General features: G+C 35.9%; 2 protein-coding genes across 2 annotated transcripts; one reads left to right on the forward strand and one right to left on the reverse strand.

The window, feature by feature from the left end:
* The first annotated feature begins 4,092 nt into the window (after positions 1–4,092).
* Positions 4,093–7,175, forward strand: LOC107496993 (probable leucine-rich repeat receptor-like protein kinase IMK3). The gene is made up of 3 exons (XM_016118329.3): positions 4,093–4,285; positions 4,383–6,252; positions 6,338–7,175. Exons 1-3 carry the CDS (start codon positions 4,250–4,252, stop codon positions 6,949–6,951), a joined length of 2,520 nt encoding a protein of 839 aa, XP_015973815.1. The 5' UTR covers positions 4,093–4,249; the 3' UTR covers positions 6,952–7,175.
* A 418-nt stretch (positions 7,176–7,593) lies between these two features.
* On the reverse strand, positions 7,594–11,419 carry LOC107496973 (sorting nexin 2A). Its single transcript, XM_016118307.3, has 6 exons — positions 10,537–11,419; positions 9,845–10,264; positions 9,291–9,500; positions 8,859–9,119; positions 7,970–8,056; positions 7,594–7,889 (listed from the first exon to the last, which is right to left on the reverse strand). The coding sequence occupies exons 1-6, from the start codon at positions 11,137–11,139 to the stop codon at positions 7,803–7,805; spliced, it is 1,668 nt and encodes a 555-aa protein (XP_015973793.1). The 5' UTR covers positions 11,140–11,419; the 3' UTR covers positions 7,594–7,802.
* Between the last annotated feature and the right edge of the window lie 2,004 nt (positions 11,420–13,423).

The following is a 13,423-nucleotide window of genomic DNA, read 5'->3' on the forward strand; positions in this document are numbered from 1 at the left end:
TCCCTCATCTTTCTCTTTCTTTCTGTTTTCTTTTTTATTTTATTTTATAATTTTTTTAGTTAGGAGTAATTTGGTAATAAAAATAAAAAATAGGTAAAAAATACGATTTTAAAACAAACTAAAACTTTCGGGACCATTTTGTAACGAAAAAATGTTAGAGACGAAGTAAATTTTCGGCCTCTAAGTTAAATACCAAAATCGTACTTAACTCTTAAAAGAATTTTGTTGGTATATAATAAACAATTCTATTTTTGTTTTTTTTTTTCTCACAGTATCCTTCAATCTAGTAGGTTAATGACTAATTTATTACAGATCAAAGCTCTATTTAAAGATTTGCTGTTGGCCAATGAATTATTACAAACAAAATTCAAACATTGGACACTTATTTAAACATACTAATAAAATAACCACTAATCCAATCTAATTTGTACCATTTAACTTCACACAGTACGACCCAACTAATAGAGTTGGCAAAAAAATTGGTGAAAATAACAAATCCAAGTATGTAGGCCGTAGACATTTTCTTCTCCTTCAAAGCAGCTCCAATGGTCAGAAAATTAGAGTTTTTATTTACTATTTGTCAAAAAATTTAGCGTTCCAACAGTTGGAGAAGAAAAGCAAAGAGTCCCCAGATGAAGGAAGGGTAATCTCTCCTTAGAGAGACTTTGAATATCTAATGAAATTTTGCCATGTGGCAAGTTAGTAACGGAAAAAAAATGATACACGATTATTATATTTTTATTCTTACAATTTCTTTTAATTTTCTTCAATCTTCTTTTAAATTTTTGAAATCAAAATTTTACTGATTTTTTTTTCAAAAAAGGAATCTAAACCAATTTAACTCTTTTCTAAATTACTTACAATTTTTTTTTCTAAAATCCAAATATCTAACAATATCAACTTTCAAACTCTCAAATTCTAAATCAAAACTTCACACTACCAATAATAAAGTAACCGTTGCAAAAACAGTCATTGAGAAGCAGCTACTTGTTGCGAATATACTTATAAATATCAATTATCAAACAGTTACAATCACATACTCCACTTTATAAAGCTAATTTCTCACCTCAAAAAAATACTACACATTATATTTCAACAAATAGCTAGAAATTTTTTATAATATGTTTAACAAGACTTTGTATGGCAGAAGAAGACGACGAAATAACACATTCATGTATATTTAGATTGATGAATGTTTGTTCGATGATTTAGGAGAAGATATCAATAAAAGCTCTTTTCCAACTCCTCATAGATGAATCAACTGATATTGAGAAGCAAGACATGATCATCTTTTCAAATATTATTTTGCAGATGAGCTTGTGTATAATGCTGACATTTTCTGACGGAAGTTTCGAATGAGAAGACACGTATTCTTTCAAATAGTAGAGACTCTCTCAAATGTCTATTCGTATTTCCAACAAAGGGTCGATGCTACTAGGAGAAGAAGCTTGTCAACATTGCAAAATGCACTACTGCGATGTGGATGTTAGCATATGGAGTAAGAGCTAATGCTGTTAATGTTTATGTATGCATAGGCAAGAGCACCACAGTTGAATGTTTGAACAAAATTGTTAAAGGTGTCATTTCAGTTTTTGAGGATGAATATTTGCGAAAACTAAATTCAAATTATGTAAACGCCTACAAAAAATAGCAGAGGTTTGTGGCTTTCCTATTATGTCAGGTAGCATCGATTGCATGTATTGACAATGAAAAAATTATCCAAAGGTGTGAAAAGGTATGTACATGAGTGGTTATTGTGAGATTGTAACTATAGAATTTGAGATTATAGCATCTTCAGACCTTTGGATATGTCATGCATTTTTTAGATTTTCTGATTTAAATAACGATATCAACATATTAGATCGTTCACCAGTATTCGATGATATTCTAAATAATTGTGCTCCGAAAGTAAATTATACTTCAATGGTAATAATTATATTATGCGATACTATTTAGCGGATGATATTCATCTTGGATGGACCATATTTGTTAAATCAATATGAAAGACACAAAGGAAAAAACACAAGTTATTTGCACAATATCAAGAAGGGCAAAAAAAAGACGTGAAACAAGCATTCAAAGTGTTGCAAGCACATTCTACAATTATACGTGGTTCAATGCGCTTTTTGAAAAAGAAGAAATTCGAAAACATAATGAGAGCTTGTATTATATTATATAATATGATTGTTGAGGATAGGGCTGCACATAGATCGAATAATATCCGCATATCCGCGGTAATTATCCGCATCCGATTTAAAGTTTGTGAATATTATCCGATTCGCATTATGGTAGGATCGGATTGCAGATTTGGCAGTGATATTCGCAGATCCAATCCGCATATCCGCACGTCTCATATAAATAACATAGTTTATGATATCTTGTTTTAATTTTTTATGTTCTACTTCAACTTAGAATAATTAAACTTAGATCTTGTGTTATTTTTTTTTTTTGTTATTCAAGAGAACTTTTACTGATAATATTTTAGGAGTAAATAAGTTTAAACAGGTGAAAAATGAATTTTCTGGACTTTTTTTGTAAAAACAGCCAAACATGGCCTTAAAATAGTTTTTTTTTTTAATTATGCGGATATACCTGATATCCGATCCGATCCACAAATATGCGGATCGGATTCAACCTGAAAAACTGCGGATATCGTATCCGATCCGATCCGTGTGCAACCCTAGTTGAGGATGAAAGAGACACTTACGCAAAAAAATTTTGCTCAAGACAACGTCGAAAATAACTTATCACAACCTCATTTTTTTTTTGGTGACTACAACCTCATCTGGGAGAAGAAAACTTTGCACTATATCATCAATTTCTCCAAAGAAATGCCCAACTTCAAAATAGACAGCGATATCAACAACTAAAAAATGACTTAATTAAATACATATGATAATTTCACAATGTGTGTCGTCAACTACAAAGTTTAACTATTTTTTATATTAAATAATGTTGTAAATTAATTCAACCTCAAATTATACGTTGTGTATTATTGTTATTTACGAAGTTATTAATTTTTTTAATATTAAATATTTTTTATTAAAGAAGAGATAAATATTTTGAATTTTTATTTATTATTTATCACATCAAAGTAGATGTAGTATTATTTTTTTTTATGACAAATGAATCCTAAATAAAGATGGTGATGAGTTTTGTCCCGAGATGGTCTAACCGTCTAATGCTTGAAACCCTTCAATTGAGCTTCAAAAGAGGCAAGAATGATGTGTTGTCACTTGTCAACGCTGAATTGAAGGGGCAACAAGGTCATTTCAGTTAAGTTTGTGTTTTCATGGTAAGGAATGGAAGAGAGAGAGAAGCAAATGAAGCAATAGTAATGAAGATGGACCAACAAAAGAAGGAAGGAAGAAACTAGCCGTTGGGACATTGGGGTGCGGACTTGCAACTAAAAGGAAGAACCGAAAAAGGAGTGTTGGAACCTCAAAATAAATCAAACCTTCATTCATTCATTCATTCGATAAAATAAAATTAAAAAGTAGCCGTTTGTGTTTGTAAGAAGAACAAAGAGAGCCTTGTATTGTACTCCTATCTCCCCATTCTGACAACTTGTCTCCAGTTTTTCTTTCTCCTCTCTCTCTCTTCCCAAAACAAGATTCCCTCTCTCTCTCTCACGCTCTCGACGCGCCTTAACATTCTTGATTCAATTATCATATTAATAGATCAATTTATTAAATTAGATACTATTATAAAATATGCACAATTTAATTTTAATATAAAATAATTTTATACATGCATCTAATCATGTAACATCATATCATAAAAAATAATTTACTGTTTTCATTAACCATACGAATGATTATCAAAAAAACGAATGTGATTACATAATTATATAAAATATTTTATACTATCTGTGTATCAAAATTAAATTCAGTTATATATTAAAATGTAACATATAAATTAAAAAAATAATTAANAAGTAAGTTAAAAAAATATATTTATAAATATATAATAACTAATTTAATAACTAATTTTAGTAGTTAAGTAATGTAGAGTAATAATAACTGTTTTTCAATCTAACCCAAGCTTCTAGTTATTATTAAGTTATGACAATCACGTGCTACTTCTCAGTCTTGCAAGACTTTCTCTTTCCTGCTACTTACTCTCACTACAAAACCCTTCCTTATTCAACTGTTGTTCTCCTGTTTCATTTCCATGTTTCTTCTTAGGAATAGGATTAGCACCACACACACCCCATTCTCCTCTCCTACATTCTCAACCACAGTGTCTTATGGACACTACTAGAGACAACAACAACAACAATCAAGTAATCACTTCAACATCATCTGTTTTGGTTTAGTTTAGTATAGTTCACTTCTTCTTGCTACATTAGCTGTTCAAACTCTTACCATTTTCCTTTGCAGGTTATTTATCAACTTGGGATGAGAAATGTAGCACATTGGCACCATCTAAAGTGGTTGTTATTCCTGATTCTGCTGCTGCCATTGAAGCCAGTTTTGTGTGATGACCATTGGGATGGAGTGGTTGTCACACAATCAAACTTCTTAGCCCTTCAAGCATTCAAGCAAGAACTCATTGACCCAAAAGGCTTCTTGAAAAGCTGGAATGACAGTGGCTATGGAGCTTGTTCAGGTGGTTGGGCTGGAATCAAGTGTGCTCAAGGACAAGTCATTGTGATCCAGCTTCCATGGAAGGGTTTGAAGGGCCACATCACTCAGAAAATTTCCCAACTTCAAGGCCTCAGGAAACTAAGTCTTCATGACAACCAAATTGGTGGTTCAATCCCTTCATCATTGGGGCTTCTTCCCAATCTAAGAGGTGTTCAACTCTTCAACAACAAGCTAACTGGTTCTGTTCCTCCTTCATTAGGGTCTTGTCCTTTGCTTCAATCTTTAGACCTCAGCAACAATTTACTCACTGGTCAAATCCCTTATACTCTTGGGAATTTAACCAAGCTTTATTGGCTCAACTTGAGCTTCAATTCCTTCAATGGTTCAATACCATCTAGCTTAACTAGTTTACCTTCTTTGACTTTCCTTTCTCTTCAACATAATAATCTCTCAGGTTCAATTCCTAACTCATGGGGTGGTAAAAATGGTTTCTTTAAGCTCCAGAATTTGATCTTAGATCACAACTACTTGAGTGGAACCATTCCTTCTTTGGGAAGCCTAGTTGAACTCAGAGAGGTTTCTCTTGGTAATAACAATTTTAGTGGAGAAATACCATTTGAAATTGGAAAACTTTCTAGGCTCAAGACATTAGATTTTTCTAACAATGCATTCAATGGAAGCTTGCCTGCTACTATATCAAATTTATCCTCACTCACTCTGTTGAATGTAGAGAACAACCACTTTACTAGTCAAATCCCAGAAGCTTTAGGAAGATTACACAATCTTTCTGTTCTGGCTTTGAGCAGAAACCAATTTGTTGGCCACATTCCTCATAGTATTGGAAACATTTCAACACTTATGCGACTTGATTTGTCGCTGAATAACATCAGTGGCGAAATTCCAGATTCCTTTGTGAATCTAGCTAGTCTTAATTCCTTCAATGTTTCTTACAACAATCTATCTGGTCCTGTTCCCACATTACTTGCCAACAAATTTAACTCAAGCTCATTTGTGGGAAATATTCAATTATGTGGCTATAGCCCTTCAAATCCATGTCCTTCACAAGCTCCTTCACAAGGAGTCATAGTCCCAACTCCTGAATCATCTAAACAACAGCATCATAAGAAACTAGGCATCAAAGACATAATTCTTATAGTGGCAGGGGTGCTCCTTGTAGTCCTGGTAACAATTTGCTGCATCCTGCTAGTCTGCCTTATCAGAAAAAGATCAACATCGGATGCGGAACATGGCCGGGCTGCAATGAGAGCTACCACAACAAGGACAGGGAAGGGAATCTCTCCTCCAGCTGCAGCCGGTGATGTCGAAACTGGTGGTGAGAATGGAGGGAAACTAGTCCATTTCGATGGACCATTGGCTTTTACGGCCGATGACCTGTTGTGTGCAACAGCAGAGATAATGGGAAAAAGCACCTATGGAACTGTCTACAAGGCTACATTGGAGGATGGAAGCCAAGCTGCAGTTAAGAGATTGAGGGAAAAGATCACAAAAAGTCAGAGAGAATTTGAGTCTGAAGTTGCTGTGTTAGGGAGAATTAGACATCCAAATCTTTTGGCACTAAGAGCTTATTACATGGGACCCAAAGGAGAAAAGCTTCTTGTGTTTGATTACATGCCTAATGGAAGTCTTGCTTCCTTCTTACATGGTAAGTCTAAAGTTCTAGCATTTTCTTTTTGAGATAGAACCAAGTTTGCTATGATCATGAAAATTTATTGTTCATTTTGATGCAGCCAGAGGACCAGAAACAGTGATTGATTGGCCAACAAGGATGAGAATAGCGCAGGGCATGGCACGTGGCTTGTTCCACCTTCACTCTCGTGAGAACATCATACATGGGAACCTCACCTCCAGCAATGTGTTGCTTGATGAGAGCACAAATGCCAAGATAGCTGACTATGGTCTTTCCAGGTTGATGACAGCTGCGGCTAACTCCAATGTGATTGCAACGGCCGGGGCATTGGGGTACCGGGCGCCAGAGCTTTCAAAGCTGAAGAAAGCCAACACAAAAACCGATGTATACAGCCTTGGGGTTATCTTGTTAGAACTCCTAACGGGTAAGCCACCGGGTGAGGCTATGAATGGTGTGGATTTGCCACAATGGGTTGCCTCTATTGTGAAGGAGGAGTGGACTAATGAGGTGTTTGATGTTGAGTTGATGAGGGATGCATCAACAAATGGGGATGAGTTGCTCAACACTTTGAAGCTTGCTTTGCACTGTGTTGATCCTACTCCGTCGGCGCGGCCAGAAGCACAGCAAGTGCTCCAGCAGCTGGAAGAGATTAGGCAAGAGGTAGTATCAGCCAGTTCTGGTGATGATGGAGGCATCCCTTCAACTAGTGAATGATATTAAGTAGTGTGTTAGGGGTGCTATAACAAGTTTTGTAGTTGCCTTCTTTCTTTGGTCTTTAGTTAGTAGAAGTGGGTAGGACTTAAGTGTGTCGTCAATTCTTTCATTCTTGTGTTAATTTTTGCCTGTTTGATTGGTTTGTCTGTAAATACTGCTGTTGATTACGCAAGTGTTTCTACCTTAACACTTCATTTTGATAATGGAAATTAGTTCTTCTGAAAGCCGAAAGAAAGTTGTCTGATAATTTGTGTTTTACTAAGAAGTGTGATAAGCCCAATTAGTCTTCTATGAATAAATTAGCTTTTGAATCCTTAACAAGATACGGGATCACATCAAATTTTATTTGAACAAGAATTCTTTTAAGCCTAAGTTGAGGGAGATAAGGGATCACATCAATTATGCATTTAAAATCATATGGGGGAAATCAAATCTAGGAACATAATAATATTTGGTACTTTTGTCACAACACATGCACAGAAATATAAACAAACAAAAACATGATATCTTTCACCATCTCTACACAGCAGATGATCTCATCTTGCCTTTGCATTCATTTTTTATTCCCATGCACCACTCAGGTAGCTTATGCCATCTCAAAGCAGTAACAGAAAAAGAAATGTAAATGCTGAACAGGACTCGAATGGAAATATTTGCATGTATTAAATAGAACTTATCCAAATACTTGACAGTAAAACATCCAATCCGAAAGCTAAAGTAAAAGAAGATACATATACAACTCTGATTAGTTAGAAGTTAAACAGTTGAGACTTAAAAGTTAAAACTAAGTTTGCCGTGTAAAATGTTTGTTCTAAACTAGAAATCAAATAAACAAAAATGTACAGCAAAAACTACAATTCAGCTGCTTCTTTGGAGTATGCAGTAGTCTCTTCTGCAAGCTTCTCCCACACAGCCGCCATCTTCTCCGCATAGCCAGCCTGTAAAATGCATGGTGTCATTGATAATGGTCATTGAAATACAAAAGTCTACCAGACACAGAAGATAAATGATATGTTACTTGATTAACGACAAATCCTCGCAGCATGCTTAAAAAGTCATCATGCCTCTCTTTGTTGATTCTTTCAAGCTCGCTCCTATTATTTTCCTGCACATATTCCACATTGAGAGTTGATAAATGACCAATACCATGGTAGCAGATTAATCAGCTTAATTTTCAAATCGTTCATAGGATCTGTCCTGTGCAGTTGGTTATTGATAATATACGAATTTCTCCCAAACAATATATCGGATAAAGCAGAAATTTCAACCAGGTTTAACCATCAGTGCACTTATCTCATTCTACAGGAACCCAGTAACCCACATATATAAGAAACCTATCTTATCACTTTATTGAATTTATAGATTTTACATGTTAGGATGGCAATAGATCCAGAAAGAGATTAAATCTGTTACTGAATTTAAAATGCATAAAATAACGTAGTTGGCCATACTCTATTTTTCATCTGGTATTGTAAACTACTGGAAAGTTGTGGGGAAGAAATTTATAGATCCCAAATTATTATGAAGGCTTTTGACGAAGATGGTATTTACATTTTAGTATGCTTTGATTGCTTAAATGATAAATTTTGATAGTATCTTAAAGTCAATTTTCTAGAAGGGGTATATGAGTGTTCTAAATTCAATGAAACTATCATACTTGGTTGTTGAGTTATAGTTTGCCAAATTTTCTTCTCCCTAGACTTACATAATTGAAACATGAAATAAAAGCATAAAAGGACAGAAATTTATTAGTAGAGACATGAATTGTATAGTAGCCCATTCTGGAAGTAAATATATATTAATATGGAGGGAGAGAAGGCTTTGAACTGAAAGAATATGGAACAGTAACAGTTATGATGCCCTGGAAGGGGAAAACAGAACTACAAAAATGGTAAGCAAAAAGTTACCTTTATTCGTTCGTACTCTCTATCTGCACATGTTTTGGCATTCTCAGTAACTCTAATGGCTTCTTTCAACTCTTCAATTTTTCGCATCCTAGATTTGTCGCCTCCAAATATTTTTGATGAAGCAACTTCAAGCTTCTCAATCCTTGAATTTAAAGAAGCTAGTTCTGATGAGAGCGTTTGAACAGTCAATAATGCACTTGCCCGGTCAGCAAATGCATTGTTGACTGCCAGCATTGTCCCAAGGTATTCATGTAGTTTATCCTGTGACATATAGAATTAATACTCACCAACAACTCTACTTCAAAATGACAGACTCAGGTAAATTTGTCAATATTAGGAAGCTAACACTTCTGCCATCATGATGAAATTTGTCTTGTAGATTTACCAAGAAGTGCATATGATAAATTCTAATTCATTATAAATTGTACTTACCAAATGTTTAATTGTTTGTGTGTTAAGCTCTCTATATAACCTGCTTGCTTTAACAGCTGCAGTTGCCACATTCCTCATGTCAGATGCCCTTGTTCTCTGTGAATCAAATATAGCTTCTTCTGTCTCAAATTTGGTAAGTTTTACAAAAGCCAACCCTAGTTCACCCATTGTCTCGCCCATGTCCTGCTGATGCTTCACAAGAGACTCAGCCTGCAAATCAATGTTCATAAAATAAAAACCAAGATCAGAATCCAACTCAGCATTTATAGAAGGAATAGCAATGCCATTCTTTGTATAATTCAGCCAAAACCGCAAGTGTAATCATTCCCCACAACAAATATGGCAATGAGACTTTAAAATAGATAACTTTGTCGGTCCGACAATCCAGTTTAAAATAACTCATGCATGATAAGTAATTAAATTTCTGTCTTTCAATTCAATCACCTAAATTAACAACCATTTCCCCACAATACCAATGCATCCAACCAAAACACCTGAATGAAAATAACCCCCAAAACAAGAGGGGAAAAAAACAAAACTAGGCAAACACAAACCTGCTGAGAAACACCGCTAAGTTGTTGCTCAAACTCTACCAACTTTTCCTTCCTTTCCAAGAACTCCTTATCCTCCTCCACAACCAAAGGCTTGCTCCCACCCCAATCATTCGTAACAGACTGTTTCAGCTCCTTAAAAATCCTAAGCAAGTCCCTCCCACCCTTTGCAGGCTGCACCACCTCGCTCAATTCTCCTGCAGTAGCAACTTCACTCCCAAACAGCTGCTTTGGCAACTTCACTGCCCCATCAAGCATCCGTGACGCCACATCGGTGCTCTTCTGCAGCGGCAGCCTTCCCTTTGCCTCCAAGAACAGCTTCAGCTCCTCACTCCGCCGGATTACCGGGTGTGCAGCCAGTTTCCTTAGGTACTTCTCCAAGGCCGCCCTCCTCTGCTCCACAAACTCCTGCTTCTGCATCACCTGGTATCATAATCACAATAAATCAGAACAAAGACAACTCAATTGGTGCACCATAGACACCATGCACTCGCTCATACATTAACATACCTCTGTCAGTATGTAACCAACTGCTAACAACTCAGTACTTATAAATAACCGTTTTCTGTTATGTACAAGTAAATTAGTGCATTAAAGAAACTATGCAATTGCTCATTCATTAACACAATCGTGCAACTAACTCCTAACAAACTCTTAAAACAATAACCGTGTTTTTCTGTGGAAATTGTTGATACCTGGCTCTCAACTGTGCTCTTGTCGGGCCGGACAGGTACAAAGTAACCGCGGTAAGACTCGGCGAGGCGATCGGAAAGAGTAACGACGTCACGGAAGCGGCGGCGGACGGCGAACTCGGATGTGGAGCTGCCGAATTCAGGGAGGTCAGTACGGGTGGTGATGAGGTAAGTGTAGAAGGTGGTGGCGGCGCCGGGGACGAGGGAGGCGGAGGTTTCCTGCTCCTTCTGAGGGTCAGAGACGAAGATGTAGAGATAATCGGAAACAGATCCGGATCCGGATCGGGAAGGGAGTTCATCGGTTAAAGTGTTACGGTTGTGGTGGTGACTGTGGTTGGTGCCGTTGGAGGAGGAGGAAGAAGAAGAATCGAATGAAGTGAAGATGGCTTCAGCATAGGAGGGAGGGTCGAGGAAGGAGTTGAAGGTGGTGGGGGATTTGGGGGATTGGGTGGAGGGGAGTAAGGGGTGGTGGTGATCGGGTTTAGGGTTTGGGTTAGGGTTTGGGGGAGGTTGAAGGGGGTTGGAGGGTTCATCGTGGAGGAGGAGGGATTCCATGACGCCGTCGTCGTCGTCGGGGTCTTGTTGGAAATCGTGGTGGTTCATCATTGTTGCGATGGAAGGTGAATAGGGTGATTGGAGGATTTGAATCTCAGTGGGATTTGGTGTGGTGGATCATTGCATGGACAAGCTTCAAGCTTCAAGGTTGAAAGATTGAATGTGAAGAAGACGAAGAAGAAGAAGAGTAGAAGACAATGAGTGACGACTCGGCCTCCTTCTTCGTGACTCGTGAGTCAACTCGGACCTCAACACCGGCAGCACTTAATATCAACAAAATATGATTTATAATTCAAAATGGGAAAAGGAAAAAGATAAATACAAGAGAGATTAACTTACATTATTCTTTTTCTTATTATCTTTGATCAACTCAAAAAATAAAAAAAGAAAAGTCTAGGAGGCCAGCAATTTTATTGCATTTTGGCCAACAATTTTATCAGCAATTTTGGGGATAGAGACAGAATTTTTAGTACCAGTCTGACCCAACAAACATAATACCGAGTACCGAGTTTCAGTCTCTCAGTCTATCCCAATACCTCAAAACAAACGCTACCATAGGGTTGGCTTTTTTACTTATACATGGAAAATTTTTTATTTTTTATAATACGCACTAAAAAAATTTTCTCTCAAATTGTGTATGGTCAATTCGCAATTTTTACCTACAAAATAGAAATAAGCACCATTTTAAATAAGGTGGCCACATAACAGGTACTGTCATCTGATACATGCCATGTCAAATTCAGCAACTACAAAATAAAACTCTTTAAGACTGATGACACATGTCATGCACGCATACGCATCATTTTATGTAAGATGACCACGTAATAGGTGCTGTTATCTAACACATGTCATGCCAAACTCAGCAACCATAAAATGGAACTCTTCAAGCCTGACATATGCCATGCATAGGAACCATTTTATGTAAGGTGGCAACATAATAGGTGCCATCTAACACATGCCATACCAGACTCATCAACCACAAAATAGAGCTCTTCAAGACTGACACACACAAAGTGGCTACCAACTCACTGACGACACATACAAGTTGGTCAATTTCACTACTGAAATTATATTATATAATTTTATTACATTATATAACTTTATTATTTGAAATCATCAATTATAATAAAAAATATTAAATAGTACAACTTTATATTATATAATTTTATTATTTTGAATCAAATTTTTAATGGTAATCAAAAATACTATATAGCACAAATTTATATTATTATATTATACAATTTATTATAAATGGTTGATTCAGGTAGAACTAGAAGTGTTACTAGCATGGTTTTTTTTACTGATATATGCATGAAAAATTCTTTATTTCCCATAAAACGGGCAGGAATGAAAACTCCTTTCAAATTGCGCATGGCCAATTCGCAACCCTCACCCACGTAATAGAAATAGGCACCGTTTCATGTAAGATTACCACATTATAGGTACTGTCATCTGATACATGTCATGCCAAGCTCACTAGCCACGAAATGGAGCTCTTCAAGGCTGACACATACGAAGTGGGCAACTCACTGGCGACACACACGAGTTGGCCCATTCCACGACTGAAATTATATTATATAATTTTATTACATTATATAACTTTATTATTTGAAATCAAATCACAATGATAATTAAAAAAATACTAAATAGTACAATTTTATATTATATAATTGGAAAAGTATAGGGAGCCAATGGTCTAAGTTTACAATGTGTACAATAGAGGTTTAGGAAGTATTAGAGATATGATCATTAGTGTTACATTGTCCTGTCAGGTTACGTTTTTGGGATGAGTGGGTTTATGACATGGTATTAGAATTCTATATCCGAAAGGTCAAGGGTTCGATCCTTGGTGTGGTGAACTCGGATGGTTATTCTAGATAGTGTGGGTAATGTTCATTTTATTCATGGACCAAAAATTTAACCCATTGTACACATTGTACACTTAAATGGAAATAGGCACCATTTCATGTAAGGTTGCCAACCAGTCATGAAATGGAGCTCTTCAAGGCTGACACATACAAAGTGGCCAACTCACTGGCAACACACACGAGTTGACCCATTCTACGACTGAAATTATATTATATAATTTTATTACATTATATAACTTTATTATTTGAAATCAAATCATCAATGATAATTAAAAAAATACTAAATAGTACAATTTTATATTATATAATTTTATTATTTTGAATCAAATTTTCAATAATAATAAAAAATACTATATAGTCCAAATTTATATTAATATATTATACAATTTTATTATAAATGGTTGATCCAGGTAGGACTAAAAGTGTTACTATATAGCGTGGCTTTTTTACTAATATATGTATGAAAA

Source organism: Arachis duranensis, chromosome 7 (assembly GCF_000817695.3).
Source record: "Arachis duranensis cultivar V14167 chromosome 7, aradu.V14167.gnm2.J7QH, whole genome shotgun sequence".
Taxonomy (NCBI): Eukaryota; Viridiplantae; Streptophyta; class Magnoliopsida; order Fabales; family Fabaceae; genus Arachis; species Arachis duranensis.